This window comes from Sprattus sprattus (assembly GCF_963457725.1).
Source record: "Sprattus sprattus genome assembly, chromosome: 11".
Classification (NCBI taxonomy): Eukaryota; Metazoa; Chordata; class Actinopteri; order Clupeiformes; family Clupeidae; genus Sprattus; species Sprattus sprattus.
In genome coordinates, this window is record NC_137909.1 from 25,136,033 (window position 1) to 25,155,641 (window position 19,609).

The 19,609-nt window shown below is 47.2% G+C and overlaps 1 protein-coding gene across 1 annotated transcript in view; it reads right to left on the bottom strand.

Annotated features, from left to right (window-relative positions):
- mvb12ba (multivesicular body subunit 12Ba) overlaps positions 1-18,214 on the bottom strand; it is a 25,118-nt gene extending 6,904 nt beyond the window's left edge. Inside the window, exons 1-7 of the mRNA XM_080848008.1 lie at positions 18,069-18,214; positions 11,838-11,960; positions 7,016-7,123; positions 5,020-5,116; positions 3,929-4,058; positions 3,365-3,505; positions 106-200 (exon numbers count right to left, since the gene is read on the bottom strand). Coding sequence (XP_080704134.1) covers positions 106-200; positions 3,365-3,505; positions 3,929-4,058; positions 5,020-5,116; positions 7,016-7,123; positions 11,838-11,948 — 682 coding nt within the window. The 5' untranslated portion in view covers positions 11,949-11,960; positions 18,069-18,214. The remainder of the gene's footprint in view (positions 1-105; positions 201-3,364; positions 3,506-3,928; positions 4,059-5,019; positions 5,117-7,015; positions 7,124-11,837; positions 11,961-18,068) is intronic.
- Positions 18,215-19,609: the final 1,395 nt, after the last annotated feature.

The following is a 19,609-nucleotide window of genomic DNA, read 5'->3' on the forward strand; positions in this document are numbered from 1 at the left end:
AAAAAAATTAAAAGGTCTTTTCTTTCTTATATCTGCTTCAAACTTTCTTTTGTCAGTACTGTTGACTTAGGGAGGAGTGTAAACTGTCACGATGAGGACGCTCACCTGAGATGGCATACAGGTTGGAGTTCTGGTGTTCGTAGTCTGGTCTGGTGGTGCTCTTGCGACTGAAGCTGGCCGGTAGGGTCATGGATATGTGCCTGTAGAAAGAGAAGCCATATTAACGTCACTGTGTGGACGCCATCATTATGCACCAGGCATCAACATCTGGAACCTGGACCTGTTAACCTGAAGGAGAGAGAAATGGGAGTGTCGGCAATAGGGGGTGTTCCCTCAGTGAAGTGCAGAAAATGGCTATAATATGACACACACACACACACACACACACACACTAAACAACACACACGCACTCTTTGAATGCATATTATGCCACAGAAAGGCATCTGTAGCCTATATGGTATGTCTGTGTACAAAGACAAAGTTATTACTCTTGATCCAACTAGAAAGAAAAGAAAAGTGAGTTTGATGCCAGTGCTATGCTGCTCTGATCCCCACCCCACCCCCAAATTAGACCGTACCCTGCACTACGCTCTACAGTGCTTCCTCATTACAGCTTAAAGCACACACACCCACACACACACACACACACACACACACACACACACAGACACACAGACATAGACATAGACATAGACATAGACATAGACATAGACATAGACATAGACAGAGACAGAGACAGAGACAGAGACCCACAGACACAGACACAGACACACACACACACGCACACACACACACACATTTCTAAGCGTTAGCACCCTGGCCTCTGCGGCCCCTGTTCTAAATATAGCACGTTGCTAACACTGGTCTCTCACTCTGCACCTGCTTTTGTCTGCCTTCCCTGCTCTCAGAAGACTGCTCATGTGAAATGGGAGTGGAGACATGTCTAGCAGGAACCAGGTGTGAGTGTGTGTTTGCATAACTTGTGGATGGATTGAGTGTCTAATGGGTGGACCACACACACACACACACACACACACACACACTCACTCACACAACCACACACACACACACACACACTCACTCACTCACTCACACAACCACACACACACACACACACACACACACACACACACACACACACACACACACACACACACACACACACACACACACACTCACACAACCACACACACACACACACACACACAACCACACACACACACACACACAACCACACACTCACTCACACAACCACACACACAACCACACACACAACCACACACACACACACACACACACAACCACACACACAACCACACACACAACCACACACACACACACACAACGATGGCGCTACATTTATTTTATCTTCTTTATTTAGACGGTTCCATCCTCTGCATCAAGCTGCCTCGTCCCCCTTCACCATCCCTGGAAGTTGCACAGCTGCTGCCAGTCAAGTCCAGCACTGACTACTTGCTGTGTAATCAACTTGACTGCGCTGTCAGAGCGCTGAATAATGCCTGGCCTGTTCCAGACGCTCTAATTAAATAAAGAGCTGAATAAATGCTGCGGCCCCCCACCACCAACACAACCAGCCTCCTGTTCCTGCCCCATCTCCAGCTCTGCAGTTGGCCACTGGCATGAGCGCTTGGCAGGGATGAGGGCTACATGCGGATACTGAGCTCAGCCCCATCAACAGGAAAAGAAACTGACAGAATCAAAAGGAGAAAACGACTGCGATGATGACACTGCATCGTCAGGCGGATACGGACGCAGTCTATTTTTATAAGAGCACAGAACTTCTGAGGGGGCTTTCAGACAGGAAGGCCCAGAGAAAGCCAGAGGATGGGGATGGAGAGAGGGAGGGAGGAGAGATAGGGAGTGTGTGCGTGTGTGTGTGTAACACACAAACTGTATACTGAAAGAGAACAAGATTACATGGCTACAGGGAACTGATGTCAGGGGGTGGTGCGGAGGAAGGGAACAGCTGAGGCTTTAAGCAGGCTTCCTGTCCACACGCACTAACACACACACACAAAAACACACACACAACCACCCACCCACCCACCCACCCACATGGAATATCCGCCTCTAACCACGCTGCAACCACAGCCCTCCACCACCGCGTGCCACATCCTCTGATCTGGTGCCTTCGTGTGTTCTACCTGACACACTGGCCTCTGCACTGTCTGGTCTCATCACGTCAGCGGAGCTTTCTCCTCCTGAGGCCCTGGCGTTTCCTAGCAAGCCACTGGAATGTTCACGAGAGGTCTTAAGTAGGCCAGTTACCAGGCAACGCCAGGCTTAAGTGAACCAAGGGACTGGTTAAGCAGTCTGGATGGCCACTAGTTGAGTTCAATAAAGTGAGACACTTCAGGGCCTTTTCAAGAGCGAAATGAGAGCAGCCTCAGGAATGCGCAGTCTGTGTGAGTGTGTGTGTGTGTGTGTGTTTGTGTGTGTGTGTGCGTTTGTTTTTATGTGGCTCTACGGTTCACCGGGCTGCTTACACCACCACTCCCTCTTTTTAAACACACTCTTCCCCTAAAGGAGGGCCCTCTCTTCAAAAACATACAAACACACTTCTCCTGAAGGAGGAACCCCGCTTTAAAAAACATAAAAAAACTCTATAAACACGCACACACACGTGCACACACACACACACACCCCACCTGTGCCCTGCACTCAAGTGGCCCTCGGTGTTTGTTTAGGTCATTATCTGAAGAACGCCGCGTAGCTGGCTGATGACCAGACCAGCTCTCAGCACGCCTTCGACCTCTCTGTCTTCCTGGTCCACCTCTCTTTCTCTCTCTCTTTCTCTCTCTCCCTCTCTCTCTCTCTCTCTCTCTCTCTCACTAACAGTCATGTGCAGCTGGAGCTCAGAGCCCAGAGCTAACCGGACGAGGCCAGACTCAACAGACGTCCATCTCCTGGCAGCTGGAATGCCGAGCGGCCTCTCCTCCCAGTCTCTAGACAGTGAGCCACTTCCTCTTTAAAAGGGAAGCTTAAGCATATGCTCTTCCACACATACATGCAGCCAGATGTGTATGCATACACAAACACACATATATCCACATGCAAAACCACAAACACACGGCATTCAAAAAGACATGGACACAAACCTACATACATGAATTAACACACACACAGGAAGTTCCATATGCCCAACAAATACATACATAGTCACCAGTACCCACACACATACGTTATTATACTAATACATGTTGCCATTCACAGTAACAGCCAAATATGTGCATCACCCCTCTCACACACACACACACACACACACACACACACACACACACACACACACACACACACACACACACACACTCACACACCAGCGATTTGAGAGGTGCGTACGTACTTGGGCATGACGGGTGCAGGAGTGTTGTTGGTGGTGTTGACGGGCTGCACGTTGGTGTTGCAGTTGCTCAGCATGGGAGAGGAGTCCTCGGCCCGCGGCACCTTGCCCATGCGGTACCAGATACCCATGTTGTTTAGCTCTCTACGGAACCAAACCAGACAATTAAGCCCATTTACCACAGACAAAGACTCACAAAAACTACTACTGCTGCTGCTACTGCTGCTGTTACTACTGCTGCTATTACTTCTGCTGCTACTACTGCTGCTACTGCTGCTATTACTTCTGCTGCTGCTACTGCTGCTGCTGCTAATGGTCAGTTCCTTAATGCTCTTTAATGTGGTGAATGAAGGCGGAGCAAATTGGTCACTCTGGCAAGGGCATTATGCTTTCTCCTGAAGGGCACGCAGGTTATACAGACTAGAAACAGGCTATGAACTGAACAGCACCCGTATCAGTCCTTAAATAATCTACAGTAATTAGCAAAAGATGGCTATGACACATAATTCTGCGTAAGTGATAGGTGAAGTGTATTATCACTGATTAATGTGTTTTGTTGGTACGGACCCTATGAAGGTGTACTGGGGCGGGGCCTGCTTGGATCGGCCCAGGATGCGCACGTCACAGATGGCCGCCTCCGTGGAGTCCCTTGGGATGAACTTGATGCACAGCCTCCTCTTCCTGAACGCCTGCTCCTCTGTGTATGCGTGTGTGTGTGTGTGTGTGTGTGTGTGTGTGTGTGTTTATGTGTGTGTGTGTGTGTTTATGTGTATGTGTGTGTGTGTGTGTGTGTGTGTGCACGTACGAGTGTGTATGTGTATATGTATGTGAGTGTATGCGTGCGTGTGTGTGTGTGTGTGCGCATGTGGAGGGGGTTTGGGGACAACAGAGAAGGTGGCAGATCAGTTGACAATCCAATTAACCATGTGAAGCAAAGAGAAGCAAACACTCCAACCCTGAGGCGAGGCCTACATTTCAGCAACTGAAGACGGCAGATACCTCTCAGGGCTAAATTATTTATACAGAGAAAGAGAAAGAGAGAGAGAGAGAGAGAGAGAGAGAGAGAGAGAGAGAGAGAGAGAGAGAGAGAGAGAGAGAGAGAGAGAGAGAGAGAAAGAGAGAGAGAGAGAGAGGGACAGACAGAGACAGAACAGAAGAGAGGGAGAATAAATAGTTCAGTATATTGATTCCACCATAGCAGTGAAATGTGAGAAGCAACAGACTTGCTGGTACTTAGTGCCGAGTGGTGTTGCATTTCTGCCGATCAGCAAATACAGACATCTCCATTGTAACACATTACATGGAGGGGAAAGACTGACCTTAAAGGGCAGTGGTCATTGGAGCATTTCATGAAAAGACACATTGTGTGAACCTTGTCCTACGCTGGCTGGTCAAGGTTTAATCATTAAATGATAACCACTTAAAAGTCTTAACCCCCCCTAATTAAGTGGGTAACATTGAAATATAAAAACAGAGAAGAGTCCAACAGACAGAGATGGGAGCTGCAGAGAGAGAGAGTGAGAGTGAGAGTGATGGAAATAGAGATAGATAGAGAGAGAGGGAGATAGAGAGAGAGAGAGAGAGGGGGGGGGGAGGAGACAGACAGACAGACAGACAGACAGACAGACAGGTAAGGAGAGAACGGGAGACCAGCTTACGGGTGTCTATTGTCTCTTGGATGGGGATGAAGCCCACAGGCAGCGTGTCCTTTATGTCAATCAGCTTCATGTCCACCAGCACATTCCCTAAATGACTCTGCAGAAAGATAGACAGATGAACAGACAAAAGAGTGGATAGAGAGGTAGAGAGGTAGAGAGAAACGAAGAGAGAGGGAGAGAGAGAAAACGACACATAAAGAGGAAGGATTTAATACGTGCTTGTATGACACTTCTGAAATAAGGCATCCAGACAGGCTGTCGAGGCCTCTATAATTAGACAGCAGGCCCACACACTTGACTGCTTCACTTGGCTATGATCCTGCTTCAGCGGGATGAAAATAGCTGCTGGATACATTTGATTAGATGCAGAGCTTGAAATGTCCTTCTTCTTCTCACATGGGGAGCATACCAGTGGCTGAGAGAGAGGGTGGTGGTGACTGAGCACAGACAACAGGGACATGCACATAATGAGCCCACGCTAGCAATAAAAACACCTTACAGAGCCAACAATCCCAACTACACTGGAAAGCTTCAGTTTCTGTCAGAGGGGCCAGCTATTTTTGCCTTTGAGTCAGCCATCTCTTGGATACAAATCTGGACCTTCGGGTTAAAATGCCAGATGGGGTAAATCAGCGTTCACATCTCATATGCAGGACGAGGCAAATCCAAACTTAGGCAGTTGCACTTCCTTTTTTTTAGTTTTTGTTGTTGAGTTTGGACCTTCTCAAGTCTTTATTAGGTTCTCCAAAATGCCACAAAACGTTATTTCATATTTCAGGTTACACTCTGAATGAGGAAATGATTTTTGCACTTTGTTTATAGAGCTGCTGTATTGAAGGTAACCAAAGCATGGCGTAAGATAAACCTCATTATGGCCACGATCCTAATCACTGAAGTCCTCTCATGGGGAAACGCCTCTGATCTGAGCGTGACGAGCTGATCGTGACGAGCTGATCGTGACGAGCTGTGTCTATCGCCATCAGATGAAGGCGCTGCCACTCCTTCCATGCTGAGACTAATCTCGCCATATCGGTTTGTGTCAGCGTTGATCATGTCTGCCGGGCCTGCCGTGGCCAGAATGGGCAGACAAAAACAACTTCCGCTGATTAGATTGTCGGCGCTCATCACCATCACACGGCGTCCGTGAAGCCCACAGCACGGGCGGGAGATGGGGCCATTCCGTTAGCAGTTAGCATGGCGACCTGCGAGCCTAAATATAGATCCAGGTCTCATTATGCTTCTTGAAAGGACACACACACGCGCGAACTCACGCACAGGCACAGGCACGTGCACGTGCACACGCACACACACACACACACACACACACACACACACACACACACACACACACACACACACACAGTGCAGCTGCTTAGAACCGGCCTTATCCGTCAGAGCCATCAGAGCAGAACGTTTGGGGGAGGTGCTGGTGCTTTCCACAGAGTTTAGACTGTTGACAGTTGAGGGTGGGGGGGGGGGGGGGGGGGGGTTCTGCAGTGAGGTCAGGCCTGTAAAAATGATGCTCTGGTAAAAATGGTTTGGAACCCCCCCTTGGATAAGACAGATTCCTTCCACGCTCTCCTCTCAGTGGTCCGGGACACGCGCCGCAGCTGACTGCGCGTCAGAAAGAGGGAAGATTCCAGCTTGCCAACTTAACAGGCCAGCACAAACAACGTTAGGAGCCGGGAGAGGAGCGCTGGAAATAAACAAAATGAAGACGTCCTCTCTCTCTAATGAGGGAAATGAAAGACTGCAGTGGGGGTTTGAGAAGAGCTCCAGTGGAAACACTGGCTGGATACGGGCTCCTTAGGAAAGAATGCATCTCCCAATGATGGCAAAGGCCTGCTGTTAAAGACTGTGAAGGCGCTAGGCTAGCTGTTTTTCACCTTCCTGTAGCATTAAATGAGACATCTGTGTGCAGTCTGTGAAAAGGCTACTCTAATGACCTCCTGAGGAAATGAGGCCGTGTCTGTCTGCAGATGGACTCTTGACTTACATTCTCTTTGGAGAAGACGCGGGTGAAGCACAGGTAGCGCGTGACCTTGGACTTGAACAGGCCGTCTTTCCACAGGTCAGCGTCCATCCCGTCCGTCGTCTGGGCAACCTGAAGGGAGAGGGAGAGGCCATGCTGCTGACTGACAGTTTTCATCACAGAAAGAATGACATTATTCAGGTTTCCAGCAACAAAAAGTGACGGTATTGTAGTGACATTTACCGGTAAACAAAGGGTAATTTTGTCATTTAATAGGTTATGCAAACAGAAACAAGTCTATATTCAAGACAGTATAACCTCGTACATTTGATTTTCTCATCTCAGAGTTTATACTACACCCTTCGAATCCTAGGTCTTTCCATAAATCTGGACTTTAGAAACAGCACTGAACGAGTGAGTATGGTAGAGAAGCCATGTGGGTCTGTCTATGCATGTGTTTGGGGGGAGTTGGTTGCTGGGGGATGTCAAGGCAAAAATGCGCACTTAACGGCAAAAGCAGCTGGAGGAGCTACCCACACTACAGACGGAGTGTTCCGTAGCGCCATGACGACCAGCTTAGTATACATTCCTCTGGTGATATGTGTATGATTGAAGGGGCAAACATTAGGGCCTGTGGTACCACTCGTGATCTCGACAGATGACTGATAATGTGCTGGCGAACACGGAGAAGGTGTGCCATGACGTGTGCATGAGCGGTCACAATCTGTTGCCTTTACAGAGAGGGAGGAGTATAGGGAGGAACTGAAAGAACCCAAAAGGAGAGCAGACAATGGAGGAACAGAGGAAGAGAAAAAAGGAAGGTGAGACAAAGAGAGAGAGAGAGCGAGCAAGAGAGACTAGAGAAAGTGAAGTGAAATTGAGACACCAAAAAAGCCAAGAAAGTCAGTCAGTCAGTCAGACGTAGCAGGCTTTAAAAAGAAGAAACAGAGGAAGAATGGAAAAAAGAAAGAAAGAAGACAGAGGGAGGGAGAGAGAGAAAGAAGAGAGAAAGCGCTCTCCACCCATGGGCCTCCCACCCTCATCTTGCCCTCTGTTCCCAGGTCAGTGCACACAGCATCCTGCTAAGGGCCGATGAAAGGCAGCGGAGGAGTGAAAGGAAGAGGGACCTACTGCCACTCTGGAGTCTGCCCACCCTCTCCCTTCTCTCTCTTCCTTTATTTCTTTCTTTCTTTATTTATTTCTTTACTTCTTTCTTTCTTCCTTCCCCATGTGCAAGCCCCTTCTTGGGTGGGCCGTGTGTTCACCGGGCTGTGTGGTTTTGACATGAGAGGGATGCGTGTCTGAGCAGGCAGGAGGAAACGCACTGATCTCTCTCTCTCTCTCTCTCTCTTTCTCTCTTGCTATCGATGTCATGAGACTTTTTCTTTCTGGTCTGGCAGGATTTTAAACAATGGCAGCAAACGCTGCGCTCTCATCCACACCCTCCGTCTTCTTGAACCCTTTGCTTACTGTGCCACGTTCACAATCCACTCACAGACAGTCACAGTCCCGCCACAGCTGTCCACTGGAGCGCAGTCACTGCTTCTAATACGGGGCCATTACTGACCATTTGCCCAGCTACATCATGACGGTGATGTTTGTCAGTGGAAAGCACAGAAATTCCCTGGTGTGTGTGTGTGTGTGTGTGTGTGTGTGTGTCTGATGCCCACTGTGGGGGTGGAAGTGGGGGAGAGGGATGCGCTTGGAAACAATAAGAGGGATTACAATGAGCGTATTCATCCGGCATGGCTTGAAAAGAGACAGCCATGGGGAAGGAAGTTCAGCAAAACAACGGCAGAGAGTGCAGGCGATTAAAGAGAGAGAGAGAGAAAGAGAGACAGACAGACAGACATAGAGAGAGAGGAGAGAGAGAGAGAGAGAGAGAGAGAGAGAGAGAGAAAGAAAGAGAGAAAAAAGAGACAGAGAGAGAGAGAGAGAAAAACACAGACAGAAAGACACAGACAGGCAGACAGACAGACAGAGAGAGAGCGAGAGAGAGAAAGAGAGAGAAAGAGAGGAGAGGGTGAGTAGAGGGGTCTACATCACAGACCGCCAGCCAGAGGTCAACCCACAAGACCGTGGGCAGATTAGCCAGACCAGAGAGAGTGGAGGACAACAAGTAATCCACTGTTCCACTCGGAAACAATGTAGCCCTCTCTGTGTTTCTCCCTCCCTCTCTCTCTCTTTGCCCCTCACCCATCTCCCTCTCTGTCCATCTCTCATCCACTCCCGGGAGGATGCTGTGTGAATGGGGAGAGGCAGAATAACGGGGCGCATTCAGCGGGAGCAGGGCTCCTCCTTTCACGCCCTCTCTGCTCCCCCATTGTTGGCTCATCGTTCTCCTCTCCCCCTCGTCTCCGCTGGGGTGTGGACTCTGCTCTGGTGGGCCAAACACCACGGCGACCACCGAGTCTCAGCCCCTGTGTCCGCATCTCCCTCTGGAGTTCCTCTCAGCCATGACGTCCCGCACGGCCACCACAGATAACTGACCATAGAAACTCACTGCTGAAGGAGTTCATTGTGCGAGAGACTAGAGGCTTGCAAAGGCCAGTGCAGGATCAAAGTGGAAAAGGTGAGGGGGTTGATTGTGCACAAACAGGAAGAGGACTGCTTGTTATGGGACCCAATGACCTTTGACCTCTCAAGAGCTAGAAGGCCACTGATAAACTGAGAGGTGAAGGGGATCTTACACTGGAGCACACAGACCCATTTCCTTTCGCCACGTCGTTGAATGCCTCCCTGTATGCTGTGGTTAGTGAAGGCGGCTTACTCTGATCTCCTGAAGACACGCAAATGCGAGTAGCTATGAACTTGAATGTGTGGGGCCACCTTCCCCCCTATACTGAGGCCCCCCTGACACCATCCTCACAAGCCTGTGTGTGTGTGTATGTGTGTGTGTGTGTGTGTGTGTGTGTGTGTACATGCATGCCTGAGAGCCTTATTAGGTCAGGTGACATCGATCAGCTTCACCACAGCTCACGTTTCTCCCAGGGAATGTCTTTGATGCTTGGCCAGGAGAGCACTTCATTGGGAACCATCAAAGTGTGAGTGTGAGTGTGTGAGTGAGTAAGAGAAAGTGAGAATGTGTGTGTGTGTGTGTGTGTGTGTGTGTGTGTGTGTGTGTGTGTGTGTGTGTGGCGTATCTGCTTTTGAGAGTGGATACTACATGTGTGTTTATGTCTGCTCAGGGAGAACAAGGCTGGTTTTTCTTGGAACATGGACCACTGATGGTCTACAGGTGCAACCCAATGTGAGGATCTACATGGAAAAAAACCTGCCTAGTACTTTGTCCTATGCGATATTTGAACAGCTAGTCAAGGGTAAATACAAACACCTAGAATGTCTTCTTAAGCAAATACATGAGGAGGCATTCATTCTAAAATTGTGCGAACTGATAGTTCTGCATCAAAGCAAACACATTATAGGCTTTTGATTGGATGCAGTCGGTCAGACTAACGAAGTACCACAATCACATCTACCTGCATAATGTAAATTACGTAACAGTAGAAACATTTTCCCCTTTGATTCGAGACGTGACATTTAGTAGTCTCCTACAGTGTAAGTAGTGTATAACTATCAGTTTGTATGTTCCCTGGGAATGAACCCTCGACCTTGAAGCTGCTAGCTGCTAGCTCCTTGCCCTTCCGGTCGAGCTACAGGAGGACTGCATGGGATGACATTTGGATGGAAGAGAAAGAATAACAGGTCCATGCAAATGAACGGGAACAGACGTGTCCAGGAGCAGCAATAAAGAGATAGGAAAGAATATGCAAAGAGCACTAAGGGACAGCAGAGAGAGAGCAAGAGAAAGACAGACAGACAGACAGACAGACAGACAGACTGACAGACACAGACAGACAGACAGACAGACAGACAGACAGACATGGAGCAAAACATGGAGATGGAGAGAACAGACATCAAAATATGTGTGTCTGAGAGAAATGCATTCCGAACCTGAACCAACCAGTGTTTTTAAATGTGTTGCTTCAAAAACAAACAACCCCCCCTCCCCCCAACCTCATCAACCCCCCCCCCCAAGCGCCTCTGCTGGGCAGACCATCCTCTCTGCTGTCCTAGTTCTCACTCCTCTGGTGGCTCAAAATAGACACTGTCCAGAGGCCTAGTCCCCCAGTTTGCCATAACCCCGCTGAATTTACAGACTCTCTCTCAGAGAGATAGACTCGGCGTTGGTCTCATGTGACACATTCCTCTTGTAGAGTCTGAGTGCATCTGCATAGGCAATCAAAGCAACTGAAGCGAGGCAGCATTTGAGTGTACGCCTGTCAGGCAACCGCATCGAAACGTCACGCTCTAAGGAATGGTTGAAAAAAATAAAATACAAACTAGTAGAAACGGATCACTGATCGGCCATGTTTCTAAATATCTCCATGCATTTGAGGCTTGTGGTACTATGCCTCCATAGAGAAATGTAACCTGATGTTACAACACACACCTCTCCATTTTTAGCTACAATTGATTCTGTCAAATTCATGAAAACCTTATTTTATGTTCCATGGAATCATGTACATATGCTGCATGTGTGCTAACATGTTTTATCCTCTGAATCGTGTTTGAATCCATTTGCTTGCTCCTGATTCTCTCTTCTTCTCTCCTCCCTTTTCTATCTCTATCTCTCTATTCAGCCGGCTCCAAGGAGATGGGTCCCCCCTTTGAACTGAGGTTCTGCTCAAGGTTACTTCCTGTTAAAGGGGAGTTTCCCCTTGCTCCAGCCACCTTAGTGCTTTCTCTAAAGGGTTCAGGCTCCGGGCTCTGTAAAGCACCTAAAAGACCATTTCAACTGTAGTTGGTGCTACATACAAAAAATGTCATTGAACCGAATCCTTACCACGTCATAGCCAGTGGGCGCCCTGTTCCGGGAGGCAACAACTCCGACCCCTGTGATCGGATCCATGGGTAACTCAGGCAGCGCGTCTGACAGGTCCCGTACCTCTGGCATCACGGAGGATTTCTGGAGGGGAGAAGAAAGAGAGAGAGAAAGAGAGAAAGAGAGAGAGAGAGAGAGATCAGAAACTCCATCCTCACTCAGCACCTCCTTTATCAGACAGAGACCACAGACGTAGCGGAGAGCCAGGGGGCTGAGGCCTGGGATCATGATACAGGGATTAGGATGCACAAGACAAACATGACAAGTTTAGCAGCTGATAACTGAATGAGTGGCAGGACAAAGGGCTTCAGAGGAAGAGACCAGGGTTTGCTGTCAAAGGGAGAAAAGTATGACGTGCAGAGCAGGGAGGCAAGGCTGCTGCAAAACAATCGGAGTACTTAAATCGGCTGCTAGGAACAGCCTTAGGAATTTGGCCCCGATGAACTATTTAACAAAAAACAAATCAGCCTGCTACAAGTTTCTGTCATGCTTTCAATGACACCACAAGTTAATAAATAACACTCTGAAGTCAGGTGCAAGCTATTTAACAAACAAGATGTGCAGCTTTTCAGACTGCTACTACTCTACTGCTACAGATCCTACTCTACCGCATCTCCTATTCTGCAACAGCTCCTACTCTACCACAGATCCTACTCTACTACATCTCCTATTCTGCGACAGCTCCTACACTACCACAACGAATTTGCACAACAACATGACGTCACCTGTCCAACACGGCGAGAACATCGGTAGAGGGACGCTGCTGTAAGCCAAACTCCTCTGAGCGTCACGGCACAGCACAGCACAGACCAGCACACCATCATGCTCTGAAAACAGTGGAGATGGTTGTAGACTTCAGGAGGAACCCAGCCCCACTCACCCCCATCACCCTGAGAGACTTCCCAGTCGACACTGCGGAGTCCTTTCGCTTCCTGGGCACCATCATCTCTGCTGAGAAGGTGATTGGCTGCAATCTTCTATCCCTGCAGGACCTGTTCGTCCCTGAGGCGGGCAGGTAAGATTGTTGCCGACCCCTCCCACCCGAGTCATACACTCTTCAAGGTACTTCCCTCTGGCAGGAGGATGAGGTCCATCAGGACCAAAACCTCACGCCACAAAACCACCCCCACCTGACTTGGACTCCTCTCCCGCCCCCCCCCCCCCCCCCCCCCCCCCCACTTCAAGTCTGTGTTACATTAACACGCCCTACATTGCACATCACTCCACTTTTCACTTTCCACTTTACATTGTTTATATATTGTATCGTATATATTGTGTTCTCTTTGTTCTTATGTGTAGTACTTATTGTGTTTGTATATTTTATGTTATGTGTAGTACTTATTGTGTGTGTTTATTCTATGTTATGTGTGGTACTTACTGTGTTTGTATATTTTATGTTATGTGTAGTACTTATTGTGTTTGTATATTCTTATGGGTACTCACCAGAACACATTCCAGGTAGGTGTAAACCTGGCAATAAACAAAAAGCACAATTCTGATCCAAACCTCCCACTGACACTCAACTGAGTGGGAGGAACCAGAACGGGTGGTGGTGGAGCAGTACTAGAGGGTGTGTGTGTGTGTGTGTGTGTGTGTGTGTGTGTGTGTGTGTGACTTTAGCTTCCTCAAAAAGACAGCTGAGAGTACTGAAACCACACTCGCTAATGCCATGCCCACTGCTATGGGAAGTCTGAGTGGGTGGCTGGGCGTTGCGGTACGCTGGAGGACATCGTCTGACAGGCAGTGATGAAAGATTAACTGAAACTATGTGATCTAGATAATCCTCTCCGAATTAAGAGGACTTTCCAGAGATTTTAGTTTTCAAAGAGCCGCTTAAGAACAAACAGGGAAGCTAATGACAAGCAAAAGCCGAAAAACATCTAACTGTCGTGCTGTAGGCCATCTCCTAATGACCAGGAGAGAATCGCTAACATGATGCAGTCTCGATAAAAGGGGCCAAAAGTACCCAGAATGAATCACAGCTGTGTTGAAGGCCAACACTTGCTCAAAAGGAGAGAAAAGGCTTCTTTTTAAACTCCTTGTTCCAGCCTATATTGAGAGATTAGAAGTTAGCTGGCCTTAAAAATGCAGGACAGGATTCTGCAATCTGCACTATCTGAAAGGAGTGCAGACGCCGGCTTGTCTGCACTGATTCAGACTGATAGTGATATGCAGAAACTTGGCAGCCATCGACCCAAGAGAGCGCTTTCTAGTTGTTCTTTAAATTCTTCACGTAGGCCTACGTTAAAAGCGTATGTCAACATGTTACCAAAAGGGCTAATGTTCTCCCTTCTTTTAGGATATCCCCAGTCCCCTATGACAAGATGAGGTAGCAGCATACTAATGAAAGCTGCCTTTCTGGGGCAAGTGCGGAGCTTTTCCGAGGCAGCTAGGCAACAAGGCCTCCCAGCCTGGCATCTCCTAGGCAACCCCGCTCCCTGGCCTGAAGGGGTGACAAAAGGCCGTCTTAAAGAATGCCATCTGAGTGAGTCAGAGAAGAGGCCAAGGTAAATACCACTCACGAGCGAGACGGAGACAGAGCAAGAGCGAGCGAGGGAATCAAACGAAACTGGGCACACAGAGGTGGCACGGAGAACAGGACTTTTTTTTGTCAGAAGTCACCTTGCTGACACACCTGACTTAACCCTAGCAGGGAGGGGCCGGGCGATGAGATCATTATCTGACAAGACGTGTGAAAAACACCAGACAGGAATTACCACATCAAAGTTTCGTGTATGTCTCCCTCTTCCTTCCTCGAGTTCTGCGGCAGGCAGCCAGCCTTACCCTCGAGACATGAGGCAGGTTAGGCAAATGAGGCGGGAGAGGCTTCCAAGAACACAGGAAGAAGACCCAAACCCCCGTTTCCATTTTCTGTGGAATAGTATTTGGCAATACTCCAAACCTTAACATCATTCATTCATCTGTTGGAGATATATTCATCCAAGGCAACACACAGCACAGTTTCACCACATATCCCCGGCAGCTACAGACTAGTCAAAGTCCAAACCGCTACCCTGTCGACACCATGCTAGTGAAGAGAATAAGAGTGAACATGTTTTCTATTTCTAAAGGCTTACTTGAAATCACACTAAAAAGGCAGCTTGTGCTTTGATACGCTCAAAAGTTGCCCTTTATTCAATGAGAGCAGACTGGTCAAACACCCTGTTTAATCTGGACTCTCTTTTCTTTTTGCATTAAAGATTCAAGAGCGCAGCGCTCGATGATCTTTGCATTGCTGCAGATGCAGCCAGAGAGAGCGTGTCTGTATGAAGCAGACTCAAGAGGCCTGGTGTGGGGGGGGGAAACCTCTGGTTAAAAAAGCTCTTGTCTGAACTCCTCCGATGAGGAAGACAACATCATCTCTGTAGAGCTGAGAGAGGGACAGAAACAGCCAAATCCAGAGAGACAAGAGTGCCAAGATCACACTGGGGCCTAAACTCGTAACACAAGATGAAACCACAGGGAGCGAGAGAGATAGATAGAGAGAGAGAGAGAGAGAGAGAGAGAGAGGGAGAGAGAGGGGGAGCGAGAGAGCGCGAGGGAGAGAGAGAGAGAGAGAGATAGAGAGAGTCAGAGAGTCAGTCGACACATAGAGAAAGCCAGACGAGGGATGTCATTAAGCAGGTCTTGTTTCAGTTCTCCGGTGAGCCAGAGAGGGACAGAAAGGTGGCGGACGACTTCCTTGTCCAGGCAGCTCATCTGGAGGTGAAGAGTAGGCAGTGAGGGAGGGGTTCCCATGACTCCTCAGGAGCGCCAGGGCCGGGCCAAGCAAGCTGTGCTGCTGCTTACTCAATTGTTGTGGAATTCCACCACCTCTCCCTAAAAGAAAGTGGCTTCTTGGGGCATTTATTTGCACAGGTGGCGGGGAAAGAGAGTGTAAGCAAACACAGTAAAGGGAAACTTGCCAAAGCCGCCTTCCATCTCCCAGGAGTGCCACTTTTACGCCTCGTTTGTTTTAGCAAATGGTTCACACAAAACTCCCACACCCGACTGTCCCGAGCACCGGCAATGGCCAACCTGAGGAGAGCCATCCTGCATGGGTCCAGACTAAACTAAAGCACCACTGGTCACTGACATTGCTGCTCAAAACAGATGACCAAAAGAAGCTGCTGAGAATTTTGGGGCTTACGATGTCAACCATGAAGAATCAGATAGTTTAATAGATTCAATGATTCAACATACAGTGGCCATACTTGTCAAGTTAACATGACTGACATCTAAGAGGTCAGTGATTGAAATCTGTGAGCAATGCCCACCGCCCAAAAATATACACAAAAGACAGCTTGTGCAAGCATACCGTTTCAGTTGTGAGGCATTTCATAAACAGGTCTAGTTCGCCTCGAGATACATTGTTCAGTGATGCTGAAATTAATCTACTAGGAAGACAAGCATAAAACTGTTACAGAGACGTAGTGAGAGACACAGTGTGCCATGGCAGTCACTCACTTGGATAAAACGAGACGTGACAGGTATGAGAGGCAACGCATATCTCTACACTTAGGCTAGTTAATCTGATGGGCATCCAGCACAGACTTGGGGACAAATGAAGGGCAAGTTTGTTTTATCAGACCCCTTTTGACTTTTCTTCCAGCAGTTTAAATAAATGAAATTAATTAAAAGACTTGGATAACCACACTAAGCCTTGTGTCGTATTACATGCATCATCCTGCTCATCAGGATAAGAGATTCAGTCAAAAACTCTTCAAGTCCAAACCAATGAAGCACACATTTGTTGTTGATTCCTCTTTGGATAATAATGAACTCACACACGTTTTTTACACGTCACACTTAGACATGTCTTAAATTAACAACACAGACCTATGAAGTAAATATTAAAGCTGTTATTAACAAGAGGCATCTTAGTGGGACTAAAGAGAGAATCCTAGCAAGGTATTGAATTCCACTAGACAAAAACGAAATGACCATTGCCACCGAGGACATTTCATGTGGACCAAAGCCTAGAAAACTCAGACTGGCGTTTATTCCCAGAGCCAGCACAACGTTACCTTGCACAATAGATATATCAAGCTGATATAACGGGATCTGGATGTTGCGGCATAATATCTAGCCTCTGTGGTTCTACCATTTCCACCTGATCTCTGTAATTACCCGCCCTGGCAACACACTGGAAGCCACTAAGCTATTCAGATAATGGCACGGTATACGTGTTAAATAGCTAAATAGATTTGCACTAATAAAACTGCTGCATAAGACGGCAAACTATGTATCGAACATAACGAGCTAAGTTTACGGCTAACAAACGTTAGCTTGCTGAAATCCAGTGACTACAGGCAAGGTAGCATTGGCTAGATTCACGTTATTATAGCTAGCTATTATTAGTAAGACAAACATACAAATGATTATTTAAGCATGGTCGGTTATTTATGAAGGACTACAACAGCAGGCAAACAGGCAGACATAACACTGGTCATGGATACTGGGCTGTGTTGCTTTGTCCAGGTGCCATCCAGGCAAGAGCTAATATAGTGGTTGCTAGCAATAGCTACCTTGCTAACCATAGGTTCCTAGCTGGCTCCCCACCAAGCAAACATAAATATGACAACCACCGTCTAGCCACACTCCAAGGTAAAACAAAATAGCTTGCTAGCGAGTTAAGGATTCTGAGCAACTGTCAGTACTCATACACTAAGTAGCAGTAGTATAAAATGCATTACTCCGATCAACTTACTACTATGACAGAGCTGTTGATAGTGTACAGCCAAGCATCATACCTAGCTCAACCCTTGGCTGAAATTTACAAACTGTTCGTTTCAAACATTTTGACCAGCTAAGTTAGCTAGCATGTAAACATAGCTAGCCTCTGGACTGGCCGTCTAACGTAGCCAGCGATAACTAAGAAGCACTAACGTTTGTTATCACTGTACACAGAGGCAATATTGAAAATACTAGCAAGTAAATAAAACCAGCAATGAGGTAACATTAGCTGTTCGTTTGAGCTTCTTAACGACTTAACTGTTACTCGCGGCACAGCGTCCTTCCTTTTCAGACAAAAGCAGCTTTTCATGACCACACACACTGCAGCAGGCACAAGAAAGCCTCGGAAGGGCTTGGGGCCACAGCGGAGGGGGGATGCAGCTTAGGGGAAGGCCAGCCCTCGTGGAGGGAGGCAGCAGCGGAAAAGCGGCGGTTGGCTAGCTAGCTAGCTAGCTGGCTAACATAACGTTGTCTTACCCAGTGAGGTCAACAATTTTATCTCACAAGAATGAGCTCAGTTAAGAAAACTAATTCTTCTTTATCCTCTTCTGTTTCCTTATAGAATCACAACTGTAAAATCCTCATCTTTCTGGAGTTGTTCTTCCAAATGAAGTGTCATTTGTCTCCTGGCGCACTAGCTGCGATCAGAGGCTGCCATTTGATGAGAATCAAGGGAAGACTGCCACTGAAACGCAAACTGCGCATCAAGCGCTGTTTCACTTCTATTCATGGATTATGAGTGACAGACTGATGGAGAAACTGGAACAGCAGAGCAGTCATGGTCCTTACCTGGACCTTAAACCGAGACACGTAGTAAACTGTATTTAATAACAAGTCAGAGTGAATTGAAAATAATTGGTGAAATATAGTTTATAACATAGGTGTAACTTTCAGGGTTGACAAGGCTTTTAGCGTGAGACAAACGCTTTCTTTCACGCTAGCCATAAAAAAAAATCAATTTATTTGCAATACATCGCACGCCAAAAAAACCAGGGTTCACCTGTATTGCTCAATCTTAGAAAATCAGTCAATTTTGAAAGTTGGAATGTCTGAATTTTGACTGTATCCTCCTGCAACAAAGTAGCCTGCATGATGGCCTACTACAATGATTATAAGGAACAGTTTTATACATTGGGACAATACGGACTATTTCATATGGCTGAAAGGAGTAGAGTAGAAAAAAAGAAGAAACTGATCTGATACATTCTGTGTAAGGATAGGGAGAGCTGAGACTGCTTAAAACAGGCAAGAGAGTGATTGCCAAGTGTGAAGGCTAACCCAAGTTGGTTGGAAGGCGTCCCTTACCAGCTCAAGAAAATCCCACATACACAGAAGGTGGATGCATCAGATCCAATCGAGGCTAATAGGATTGGTGTAATCTACCCCACAGATGAGCTTGAAAGTCCTTTTGACCAGGTCATTGCCAATCCAGCTTCTGGATTGAGTTGGCTGCCTTCAGTACATGGACTGTGTGAGTGATGCTGAACTGGAATAGAAATGTACAGTCTGCATCTGAATGAAAGAACAGACCCTTTGCCACACTGACTCAATAATAACCCATTTCAGGTGTTAAAGTAATGTAAAGTAGTAGTAAAGTAGTGTGTCACCTAAATGTACCTACTTAACTTCAATAAGTGGAACAGCAAACGTGCCTGTAATAATAACAGAAGAGAATGGAAAAAGTATTAGTAAAAGTTATTAGTTAAATGAGTCAGTGAGTGAAAAACAGTACTTTTGAGGACGTACAAATTACTACTTTGTGGTGCATCAGTCAGGCAAAATGTAGTGTATGCTTAACTTGGTCAGCATTAGAATCATGAGCAACATACTTAGCACAAGGGAACCTCTACTGGACAAAATGGTGCATCATCACCCAGCGAAGGGGCATTGCCAAATTAGTATAGTAAATTGTTTCCGGGGTCTGTTTGAATGAGACTAGATTGAAAAGCTGGATATTTATCTGAATAATCCAGCAAATTCTTCGTCTATATTAGGTACAATGAACTTTAAGAGAGTTT